Consider the following 12,457-nt stretch of genomic DNA (forward strand, 5'->3'; position numbering starts at 1 on the left):
TTGGCTGTTAATTTTCATTCCATCCTCGTCCTGTCACAGGTCCCCTTAGGCTAAGTAATTTGCATTTCAGAACAAGCTGAGGCTAACTAAGCTTAATTTCTTCAGGGTGCTTTTCCTGAGGCAGAGGACTTAATTTCATACCTTTTCTAGCATGTTAAAAAATACTGTTATCATTCAGTGCTTGATTTAACAATTCCAGGGGCATTTACTGCAGCAGCGATCTGAGAGTCTTGCATATAATTAATCAGAGACTTGCAGAACTGTTGTTCATAAACTCTATTTTCTAAGAGCTTAAAAGCCGAAGCTCAAGGGTGTTGCTTCAATCAGAACTTTGTTCCGAGGTCTCGGTCACGGCTTTTCTAAAGACTGTCAGATCTGCTGTTGAAATAAACAGCGTGGCTATTAACCTGTTCATTTTTTCATTGCGGCGTCAGGTTTCTGACCCTTCTTCTTATTGTAGCTGCAGGAAACGTATTCCTGGTTCCCTCCTTTCTCATCTTCCGAATTCTCTTGCTGTGCTGCTGCTCCCTCTGCCGGCTCCGACAGCCCCAGGCTGCAGCATGGAACTTGCCAAAGAAAAGACTCTTTTCTTCTCGTCAGTGTCCCTGGTTTCCAAGGTCCCTGAGCACGTGCTTCATTTTTACATCTATAAAAATTCCAGTTTACTCCTAAGGGGCTACTCCAGCATATTACAAGTGTCTGACTAGGCCTCTGGCCTGTAGAGGGTGAAATGTGCGGCACGATTGGTACAGAAAAGGCTTCAGTGAATCTGCATTTTCCCCAGGAAGAGTGATTAAACTGAATTACATTCAGCAGAATTTTTCTGTATTTGAGCACTTTATTATCTATATGAAATGGAAAGAGCAGCAATAGAGTTTGTTTGAAGGGGAAAAAAAAATATGATGGGATGGGGTTTGTTTTGTAACTCTGGAGGAAAGGCAGAGTTTCCCAGTTTTTTCCCATACTCTTCTTTGACAGCTCAGCAAACTCAAACTGTGAAAGTTGTAGCTCAATTTTGCAGGTCTTTGGAGAAGTTATCAACTCTTTGGATCTTCCAAATGGGACAGAATGCCCCAATGTAAAAACGATATTTCTTTCTTTCACATTTCAGTGTTGCAAAGCTGAACATAATTCTTCTGAAAAAGAAAAAAAAATGCATACTCCCTTTTTTAAAAATTGTGGGTTTATAGGCAAAATTTTGCCTTAAAAATTTAATCCGAGAGACAGATTAAATTTGTATTGAAACAATTTGTATTGAAATTGTTCTCTTTAATGACTGAGGCTGTTCTGAAAGGTAGTCTTGTCAAAACAGGGCTGTTCCTCAACAGCATTTGGAATGACACTTTGTTTAAGGAAGCTACTTTTGAACTACCCAAGAAAGCATTACCCTTTCTTTTAAGATTACAGTCAAACACGAGCCACTGAAAGCAACTGGCCTCTGAAACCTCTGCAGTACTTCTTGCAGTAGCACAGACACCCGCGTGTCTTGTCTGGGATTCTGGTGGAGTAGTAACATTCTACCTGCTCCGTGTTTTGCAGTTGCGGCTTGGGTGGGAGTCGCTCCTGTTTTTCCCACTGAAAGTGATTAAGCAATAGCTAAATTTGACTTCTAGTATCTCTGAGTTTCATCTGTGAAAGAAGTATTGGAGGAGCACGTCACACTTTTGCAGGCAGCAAGTGTTGGCAGGTGGTCAGGGAAGGACGTGGGTTGAGCTCCTCAGTCCCTGATGCTGGCTGGCTGCAGCAGTCCCATAGCAATCGCTTAGTCACACGTCAAGGTGTTGTGTGAGGCACTGAGATGTGCAAAACAACCAGCCCAGGAAACTGAGGCACCTTAAGGTTACAAACTAAAGCATTCAACCAACAGAGCCCGTTTTTGCCTCTCGCCCACAGCACATGATAGACTTGCAGATTGCTGCCCTTGCCCTTTGCTGCCACTGAGAGGACTACATTCGGTATTGCATGTGCCACACGCTTGGGAATCAGGCATGAAAATGCAAGGTTTTCCGATTCGTGTGCTGCTTTTTTTGTTAGTAGGATGCACATTTCTGAGCTTTGCACCAGAGCTGACAGAGCTTGGCTAGCAGTATTTATTTCCAAAGCATTAAAAAAAAAAAAAAAGAAGAGAAAAGCTGGCAACAAGAAGTGGGCTGAAGAGCAATACTAAATATTATGGAAGTCTCATTAAAATCTCAAGCGACAGCAGACCTGCAGATTGGAAGCAGCAGCTGTGGAAAATTTTAGCCAAGTGTTGGAATGGTGCTTAAGCTTTACGTGATTCTGGCTTTTAAGACCCAGCACCTTTGCTCCAGTGATATAAGACTTCCTTTTATTATGTTAGTTATAGCCATAAGTAGGAGTTAGTTAATGGTCATTAGTCATAATGGCATGGATATTGCACTGCTGATGGCCATGCAGATTTGGCCCCCTTTTCCTGCTGCTTTTTGAATTTCTCTTTCTAATTCCTTAATGTCAAGTGAAACCCATCTGTTATCGTCCCCGTCAAATGGTAGTGGCTGAGCAGTGTTCAGGTACTGCAGAAGGAAATGAGCACATTGTCCTCAGAGCTCCTTGCAGAGCTAAATAAAGATTTACAGCGCAAAAATAAAATGATGTCATGAACCTGACAGAAGTGGGGATGGTAACTGGAAGGCATTAAAAGGCAGGAATGTGCAGCATTATTGAACCGATTCCTTGCATTTAACAACCAGCAGATAAACCTGCTAAAGTTGACATTGGCTTTGGCAGCTTAAGACATTAGAAATACCCTGAGCACATGTACTGTGTGACTGCTCATTAAGGCGCAAATGAAAGATTGCTGTCTACTGGGTAAAAGTGTTTATACTGCAGGAAACAGATTAAGTGGTGTTTTAATATACAGGAAAAGAAAAAGTGGTAGCTTAAAAGCAAAAACGAAAACCCCCAAACAAACATTATTTGCCTTGGCTTGGGGTGAGAAACAGCTGTAGGATGTATTTCACGTGGCTTATAATTGGAAATTAATTGCAGTGAAAAAACCCAGACTGCCCAAAATAAATTATGACACATAGCACATTTTGTTCTCTTATTTATTAATGGATAGCTTAAAGGTTTTAAGATTTTTTTCCCCATTAGTGAGAGACCAGAAACCTGATAGTCGCAGCTGATGAAGTCTTGACAAGGCTCAGAAAACCTGTCTTCCTACAGGACAAACAATTCTCAAGTATATATTGTGTTACCAAACAACCCCTACAGTCACATCTTTTCAGAAGGTAAACTCTCTTCCAAAAGCTCAGCTATGAACTACCTTTTATGTCCTCTTCATCTCATTTGATGTCCAATTTAGCTCCATCCTAGTGTGCAGAATACATTCTGAATTTATTTCCAGATTTCTGAATTCTGAATTTTCCTAATTATTTCCAGACTCAACAAAGTGAAAATCTTGTACCATCTTGAAAATTGGTTTTGGTAATTGGGGTCTCAAAATATGTTTTGTTCTAGTATAAATATAAACAAATGTAGTTGTAGTTTGTTGTTTCACCATCTTTTGATTTTAAAGAAGCTTGCAATTTTATCTGAATTAAAAAAGACCATCCACACTATTACAGCCTTTTTGGCCAAACCGCATAGTGTTTAACCGAAATGCATCAGTATAACAGATGTGTGTTATCATCACTGTGGCTTTTTTACTCACAGCATTGCTGTCTAGCCAAATGCTCCTTATGGACAAATATACGTGACTTACCTAAATTGAAATGTCTAACTGAAAAATAGCAAGTAACAGGAGAGTCGTGATGGGAGTAACGTAGAAATGATGCTGCATCCAATGTGCTAAATCGCTGTTAATCTTTGTGAAATGTCCGTGTTTCACCTCAGTAGTGAACAGGAGGGGATAGCTGCTGGACCACTGCGTGCCGACAACATCATACTATGCTGTTGGGCTGCTCCTATTCATAAGACTAGCAAACAAAAAACCCACAACAGTTTTGAAAATAATTCTGTTCTGCTATAGAAAAGTTTCAGTTTTCCACCAAAATGCTGAAATGCTGCATCGTAATGATGCAACCAAAAGCTGTGTTAATATAGTCTGTGCAGTCTTGGGTTTTGAAAAGTGAGGCTTTGCTATGTTGCTGTGTTTATTGAACTTTGATAAGGATTTTCTGCATTACCTAAAGAATAAATGTAATGGAATGAAAGGTATAATTGCTGGTGGAACATTCGCTGTTCTATTAGTGAACTATGGAGTGTCCCTTTATGCTGGCTTGAAGATTAATGGGGGCATCTTGGAGAGTTAACTGAGGCATTCCTGGCAGAGTTCAGTCCGTCAGTGGTCACTGCAATTTGCCATAGATAGAACTTGAATGTGCATGAAATCTGGTTTTCTGTGAAGACTGCCTAAGGTACAGTAGTGCTGCTTCTTGCAGCTACTTGAGCCAGAGAAAGAGATCTCAAAAAAAGTTATTTGTATATAGACCTCTCAGGCTAGGATTGGTGCTCTTCTCTCTTTTGTCACTTGCAGGTAACTAATCATTTACTTACCAATCATGAAGGAGTTATTAGCTGTTCAACCACATAGTCTCCAGAAGAGGGCTCAGGCATAGGGGTGGATCGTTGTTGCCACATACCGATAGAAACAAAATTTAGTTTTTAGTTAATGCAGTAGACTCCTAAAAACTGCAAAGTCTGAGTTTGTTCCATTAAAGATCCACATAGAAACTCAGTAGTGGGCGTGTTAGGGCAAAACCGCAAGCAATTGGAAATAACCGCATTTAACTTAACTTGGAGGAAGGGCTGACCAAGACTTGTTTCTTGGCATGGTCTGCCTGTTCACATACTGCAGTTTCCATCTGAAACCACTGAAGTATAAAGGTAGGTAATTGTTTGGCAGCCAAGAAATTAATACCAAACATAAGAATTTCAGTGTTGCATTTAAGCCTTATCTCTGAATCTCCTTTGGTAGTTTCCAACTAAATAGGGTGTCTGGCCATAACCTGTGTGTTATTACACCTGTAGTTAAACCTGGCCCCTGCTCTAAAACGAGGTGTTCCTTTGAGGTCACTGAGTGCCTCTGGCACAACATCTTGTTGGCACGTACTTGTGTGCAGGATGGGGCCTGGCCCGCCATGGGAACTCCACGTCTGCTGCGTTGAGTTTTTTTAATTTGTGTAAATTCTGGTTGAGTTTTCACACACATTTCCATTTCAGCAGGGCACTCACTTTGCGGCGACCCAGACAGCTCTGTTGAGACAGCTCCAGAAGAGGCAGAAGCACAAGACTTGGAGTCATCTGATGAGGCTGATAAGATGAGCAAGGTGAGAAAATTTCATTTTCACATGACACAGGAGCAAAGGCACAGTACAGTCACAGCTGGTGTGCTGGCTACACAGCTGCACACAATTAGAGCATCTTTCTTGGGAAAATGGAAATCTTTTTTTAAGGTGTTTACGGATGATATTGAATGTAATAAATTACAGCTTTGATTATGGCACATCACTACCTCTTAAGCAAGACTTGTGCTCTTTTTCCAGGATTGGTTCACATCTTCAGTATCTTGTGATAATACTCCTAGATAATTTTTAAATGGGGTCTTTTATCACCTTCTTCACCAGGGCAGGTCAGCTGAATCGAAAGATGCTGAAAGAGAGTGCATTATTACTATTTCTTCTTATTTCTTGATTTCTAGGCATGGAAGGAATGTAAGTTAAACAGCATTTCCTTAAATCAATAGCATACTGCACATGGTAGTTTTTAAATGCAAACTAATTATAGCCAATCTACCTTAAATTGAATACAAACTCTCCAATTACATCTAAGAGGTTGTGCAAATGGGTTGCTAATTGCCATCTATTAAGGGATGGGTTTCACAGTGGTTGGTTTTTCACTTGCTCTGCTGTTGGGGAGCTTTATTAGTTGTGGTGATTAGTAGCTTCTGAGGCAGAATCAAGTGAGACACTGATTGCTTTTACATATTACTTGCATAGGTGATGGTAAGAGCTTACAGCTATTTTTCTACAGAATTAATGATCTAATGAGAATCAGATCTCAGTTTGTACTTCTGTACATGTTTTGAGGTTTTTTTCTCAGCTGTTGTTTTAAGTAAAATGTGTCATGGTGAGCTCTGAGCTGATCGCTATGCTATTCTACTCCATTATTGTAGCAAAAGGAAGGAAAAGACCTTGGCCTCTTGTTTCCTGATCTCTTATGTCACACTAGCCTCTAGTTTTGTCTTTGATAGCCATACAGTGGAAGCCAGATAAGGGAAAGCATTCCTATGCATTAAATATATGCAGTGCTTGCATACAGAGGTTTGTCATACGGTTTGTTTCCAGGTTTTAGTACGGAACCTTTTCTTGTAAGTACAAAGAATTTATTCTTCAGTAAGTAGAAGTGTTTGTTGATGCTTTGGTGTTTTTAACTGTAAATACGTGGGATTTTCATATGCTCTGAGAGTAGCCTCTTCTGTTAAACACTGAAGCTGTGGAAGAGCACAGAGCATAACACAGAGCTGCTTGGGGAATAAATGTTCTCACTGTGTTTTCTGTAGCTTTCTATTTCTGAACTGTGTGACAGGCTGTGGGGTTCCATTTTGCATCTTGCCTCCTGGATCTTCAGAGCTGTAATTGCCTGAAGCAAGGCATAAGGATTACATGATTAGCCCCGTGGCTCAGAAGATTTAGTTAAACTGAGAAATGTGAGTTAGCAGCTCTAATGCTTGATATTTGTATATTGGAAGAGTAGCTCATAACTCTTAACAAGCCTCAATTTCCAATGAGAGGAACACCTGTCTTACTGTAAATGAAATGTTGCCATCACGACATGTTTTCTTTTGAAACTCAGAAATATGCCTTGTTTTGTTTGCGTGAGATGGGGGAGTGAGGCATCTTACTTTGTATTCTGTTTGTTGTGAGAGAAATTGCTTGAAATGTCCCCCATTAAAAAAAAAGACCTGTATGCATATAGTGTATGTACAATGTGCTCAGTTTGGCAGACTCGCCATTGTCTGTGACAATGCCATTGTCCCTGTTCACACAGAAGAGCTCTGTACTAAGTGGGCTTTTTTTGAGGTTCCTCTCTAAAAAAAAAAGCTATAGAAACCTTCAAATCATTCTGTAATGCCTATAGAGAAACTCCCAAATTATTCTGCAGTGCCTTCCAGTATATAGTAAAGAAAAAAATGCCCAATAAATGGGAGGGTTTTCCTAATCCACTTGCTTTTCTATGTGCTTGGGAAAGCTGATCTATCAGTGTGGGGAGTAAGGAGACTGCAAGATGTTTTTTCCATGGAAAGTCACCACTTGTCTGGTACTGTGCGGGGGGGGGGGGCAAAAAAGCAGAGGTGTTATCCTGTCTGTGCCTTGGCACACCTTTCCATGCTTCTAGGATTATGGCACAGACAATTAAGCTGATGTCCTCAGCGCTGTTTTACACAGGTTATTTTTGTACGTGGGCAATGAAACGCTTTGCCCTCCGTACTACCAGGATGGGCATCTTCCCCTCTATCACACTACTGCCACAGCTTCCAGTCTTCCTTGGATGGTGGAGTTCAGGGGAGACTCCCTTTATTTTCTGCTCTTTGTTGCAAAAGAAAGACAGGAGCACTCTTACCCATTCAGGGCTGGGCAGCAGAGGAAATCCATTTTGACTCTGCTGGAGCCTCCCAGCTAAAACGCAGAGTTCCTTTTCTTTCAGCCCAGATGCAGCGTTAGCAGCTGAAGATCCGAAAATAGCATTTGGGGTTGTCTTTTTGCCTTGTGATAGCATGATCCTGAGGCAGGGCTTAATCCTGCAAGCACCACCGCTCTCTGCTGTGGTGCTGGCTGTCTGCTGGTGCCTGCAGAGTGCTGCCAGGGAGCAGAGCTCCCAGCTTCTCTGAGGAAACTTCCCAGCTCTCCAGCCAGCAAAGCGATCCTGGGGGAGAGTTAATAATTCATGGGAAAAGGAGAGGAACGCAGCGCCGCAGCTGTCCTTCATCTGCTCTCGTAGCACAGGTTGGGTAGGTTTTAATGCAGGTAAGCTGTGTGAAATGTTACCAAAAGCTGGGCCTGGGTCCCTTCTGACTTACCTGTAATTTTCTTATGAAGATTATAGGTGGATTTATAACACAGGAAGTACTTGAATGTGTCTTCCTTTCTTCTCCTCCTCCCTCCTAGCTGTCTCTTTCCCTTCCCCCAGCCCAGCATGTGTGCACGTGGGTGTGTGTTTCCTTAGCATTGGTGCCTCCTTTGTTTCTTAATCTGGAAAAGCCTACAAGCTGTTGATGGTGGTGAAGGATGTGGAAGGTATGCCAGTAGCTCTGAGTGTTCCTCCATTTGCTAAAAGTCTTACATTCTGGTTATCCCGAAGACCTGATAACATAGACTTTAGTTCTCCATCACTATTGTCAAAGGAGTTCATTACAATGGTAAGCAAGAATGAGGTGTAGAACTACTCTGATACAATGCTAGAAACCCATAGCCAAGGTATAGTAAGGCATCAGCTGTGCTGCGGTGTAGTATAGCTGCTGATTTCTGAATATGCTCCCTATCTAATTTCATGATGCTTTCTCTGTGTTGACCAGCCCTCTCAGGTACAGTATCTGGCGGGTACAGTATATCTAGGTAAACAATGAGCAGGCACACTTTCTGGGTGCAGAAACTCTGTTTCTTTAAGCCTGGCAGCTGGCAGTAGCCTGATCTGTGCTCCCAGTTGCTTCTGCTCAAGGATGCACTCCTGACTTTCCTTGCACCCCTTATTTCATATGAGAACAAAGAGAAGGAGAGAAATAGGAAGGAAAAGAGTGAAGGAAAGCCTACTCTTTGCTACCTCTTCAGGCTTGTTTTCATCTAGTGTGTGAATTCAAGTTTCAGGCTGTTCATGAAATCTAGATGATGCCCCTCTATCAGTCCCCTGTTAAACAGAATATTGGGAACATTTCCTACGAGAGTAATTTCTGAAATAGTTACTTCTGAATATTGTAGAATAAATCAAATCTGAAAGGAAGTACCTTGAAAACTGAGTATATGTGCGAGTTCTTAATGTTGTAGGTTTCCAAAGGCTAAGACAGGTGTTGTGTTGCATCTCAAGATCTGGTTTTGTGCATATATGTTTTTTACCGATCCCTTGACTTGAACTGGGGATGTGTTTTAAAAACTGTCATAGATTAAAATACTGCAGGACACTCCTTTTCCCCTATTTCTAATTTAAAGACATCTTGAAAGCTAATTACCTTACAGCACTCGTGCGTGCAGGAGCGTGCTGTGATGGCCTCTGTGTATGTATACATGCTTACACCATTTAGAGGTATTTTTTTTTCCGGAGAAAATAGGTCATCTTCTCTCTGCAGCATTATTCAAGACTAGAATTAAGTTTCAAAACCTTCAGTGTGTTGCAATAGACGTGAAAGGATTAAAACAGGGATTTGAGGGGTAGGCTTTTGCAGTGGCATAACTGGCTTTTTAAAGTTCTTTTAATTCTATGCCTGTGTCCCTTCAGATGTTTAATATTCTTCAGCAGTGCCATTTGTAGCCAATCGGCTTGTGCTCAGCCACAGGCATCAGACATTTATATTCCCAGGCTGCCTTCACCTCTGCTTTTGCTGCATTTCAGCTTCTCTCTGCTGAAGTTCTCCCCTTAATGAGTCTATGAAAAGCAGCGTTGAGTTCTCAGCTTCGACTGGTAACTGGCTTTTAATTCCAGCTGATGCGGTGAGTGAACGAGGCCGGCGGCAAATGACATATGCGGGAAGGCTTTGCTTAGAGAAATATGGTCAGTGCCCTTCCTTATTAAAATGCAGCCACCGTCTGCGGTGCTCGCTAAGTAAGCAGCACGGAGTATCTGTTTGGAGTGGGAAAAGCCTTTCGGATCGGCTGAAGATGTGCAGAGCTGGGATTTGGCTGCTAGATGAGTGACGGCTCTGGCATTGCTGCCTTCCCAGCGATGTCAGCTCTTTGGAGAGCTAACCGTAAAAGCAAGGGCGAAAGCGCTGGGAGAGCCGGTGACTCTCTGTACCGTGTGCTGTATTCGGTGAGCAGATCTCCTGTGCAACACGACTAGGCTAAGTAATTAGCAGTTAAACAAATTTTTCGTGCTGCTTTAATTTTCAGGTTATAAATTCGGAGCTGTGCTGTAATGTATATGCCCTGTGGAGGGTTTTTGTTGTTGTGCTGTGTTGTTGGCAGTCCTGGCAATGTATGAAAGGATGCATTTTAGTCTAGTTTTGTTTGAGAGATCAATGCTGCTTAGAGTTATCCTTCTGTGGCAGAACAGAAGTACCGTGTGCCTTTCAAGGGGGCAGTCTGCCTGATGCCCAGGCACCTGTGTGTCTTTATACATTAAGTGCAAGAGAAAATGGTCCTCTGCTTTCAAAAGGCAGGCAGCCAAAACCCCCCACTGTCCGGAGCATCTGTGTGGTTGATGAGTTTAAGGACTTGCTTCTCCTGCATGGAAAGGATGTGAGCTTAGCTCTTCTGTTGAGCCCCCAGCAGAGGAGGGGTTAAGCTACTCGCAGAGTACCTAACTTCACTTTACAGCCCAGTTGTGCCAGCCCTCTGTCTCATTTTAAAGTTGCTAAATGAGTTTACTCACAGAATTGTGCCTGAAGTGTGATGTGGTAATTCTCCTAGAGAAGTCCTGGTTCAGTGCTATCATTGTTACAGCTGACAGACAGAGCTGATACTGGGAGAGAAAAGAATCTGTTTCTGTTCCAAATCTTCACCACTTTAACCACTTTCTCTAGGAAAATGGGGACAGAAAAGCTTTGTTAATACTGTTTGTGAGTTTTCAGCGAAACAGTTGTGTTCTGAACCTCCCTAGGTACAATATGAATCTGCTTTCTGTCTAGAAATTGATCACTGGGATTTTTCTGAAGTAAATGTAGACAGGATTACATTCAGCAATGAAACAAGGCCATTTGTTCAATGAACAAGCAGGAGAATAGGTTTGTGAACGTTACTGTGTTTGAGATATTTGTCTGCCCAAAGAGTATCAGGTAAGTGGTATTTGGGAAATACATAAAAAGATGTGAGGCAGAGCAGTATCAAGGAGGAGTGTGTTGCTGCTGACTGAGGCTAGGCATGGCTGAAGTCAGCAAATGGCTTATTTAGCATGCACAACTGGTGATAAGGCTTTTAGAAGTGTTTTTAGATTTCCTTTTTGGCATATGGGAGTAACTATGCCTTCAAGGGCAAACTGTGGGCTTGTATGACAGTTATCCCGTTTTCAACTATTTGTTAGCATTTAACTGGTGTTTCATGGTGTAGGTGGGTTTTTGCTCTCTCTTTCTGGATGACCCATCTTTCTCTGTAATTTGTTGCAAGTGCATACACAGGATGGTGAGCTGTCTGCAGAGTGTTTTGAACTGTCATCAACTGCTTGAAACACTTGGTTTATTTTTGGATTTTTATTCCATACTGTGTTTTATACATTATATTTATTCATACATTTGGCTCTTAAAACAAAATGCCACTTGGTATGTCTTCCTCAAATATTCTTTCACAAAGTGGTCTTAACAAAGCTAAAGGTTTCTGAGCAAACCCTGTATATCCTGGGTCTGTGCAGGCTCAGATTAACATATATTAATTGTCAATTCTTTGTCCCTTTCCAGCACAGCAGGTAATCCAGGCAGGTATTTTTTTGCCTGTGCTGAAGCAAGCTTTCAGCTCTGCACTGTGTGAATTTGGGGCTGTTGGCATCAGGCTCACACCTGTTAAAACCTAGTGCAAGCTTAACCTAAAGGTTTAGCTATGCTTTATTCTTAAAGAGTATAGGTGGACCCTTGCTGAGAAATAAGAGCAATTACTTTGACTAATAAATCTTAACTCTGGGTGTCGTGCTATTATCAGAAACTGAGTTAGTCGGAAATGGACTGGTACTACACCCCGCTTCTTCCTGCCCTCAACTTAGAACATTTATCCTTTCCTCCTCAACGGAATTAAACCTCAGATACTGAAGATGAATATTTTTTCCTGTAGTGAACTGTGTCCAAGAGTCATTTTTGTATAGATAGTCAGTTACAATTAGTTTGTTGCTTACACTTGTCCTGAAGAAAGCAATCTTTTGCATAATAAGCAACTTTACTAATATGCCTTGCAGTGGTACACTCAGGTGAGCGGTTATAGCCATAAGGAAATAAGCACTTGTGTCAGGAAATCCCTTACTTGTCACTGGCATGCTTAGTGCTCCTCTTGGACTTTATGGCAATGTAGATGCACTGAGAGAGAAAAACAGCTCTGTGTGAGTAGATTGCACAGCTTAAAAATTGCATTTTTTTTTCAGTACTGGGTCATCATGAAGGTGTGGGGTAGTGCAGGCTCTGGATGAGCTTGTTGCTACCAGTTTTTGCAAGTGAAGTGTCTCCAAAGTTCAAGGTGATGATGTGATTGTCTTTTTTCTTTTTTTTTTTTTTTTCTGATTGGTTTGGGGTTTTCTTTGTTGTTTGGGTTTTGTTTGTTTTTTCCTTCTCTTTCTGCATAGTCTGTGAACAACCTAATTTTGAGTCAGT

General features: G+C 41.6%; 1 protein-coding gene across 13 annotated transcripts in view; it reads left to right on the forward strand.

The window, feature by feature from the left end:
- Window positions 1-12,457, forward strand: part of TIAM1 (TIAM Rac1 associated GEF 1) — a 201,480-nt gene that overhangs the window by 171,906 nt on the left and 17,117 nt on the right. For 11 of the 13 annotated variants that reach the window (XM_062002004.1, XM_062002035.1, XM_062002063.1 and 8 more), the window contains one exon: window positions 5,185-5,291. In XM_062002004.1, coding sequence (XP_061857988.1) covers window positions 5,185-5,291 — 107 coding nt within the window. The remainder of the gene's footprint in view (window positions 1-5,184; window positions 5,292-12,457) is intronic. The other 2 variants (XM_062002044.1, XM_062002013.1) reach the window with 1 other exon arrangement.

Source organism: Colius striatus, chromosome 1 (genome assembly GCF_028858725.1).
Source record: "Colius striatus isolate bColStr4 chromosome 1, bColStr4.1.hap1, whole genome shotgun sequence".
In the NCBI taxonomy this organism is placed as follows: domain Eukaryota; kingdom Metazoa; phylum Chordata; class Aves; order Coliiformes; family Coliidae; genus Colius; species Colius striatus.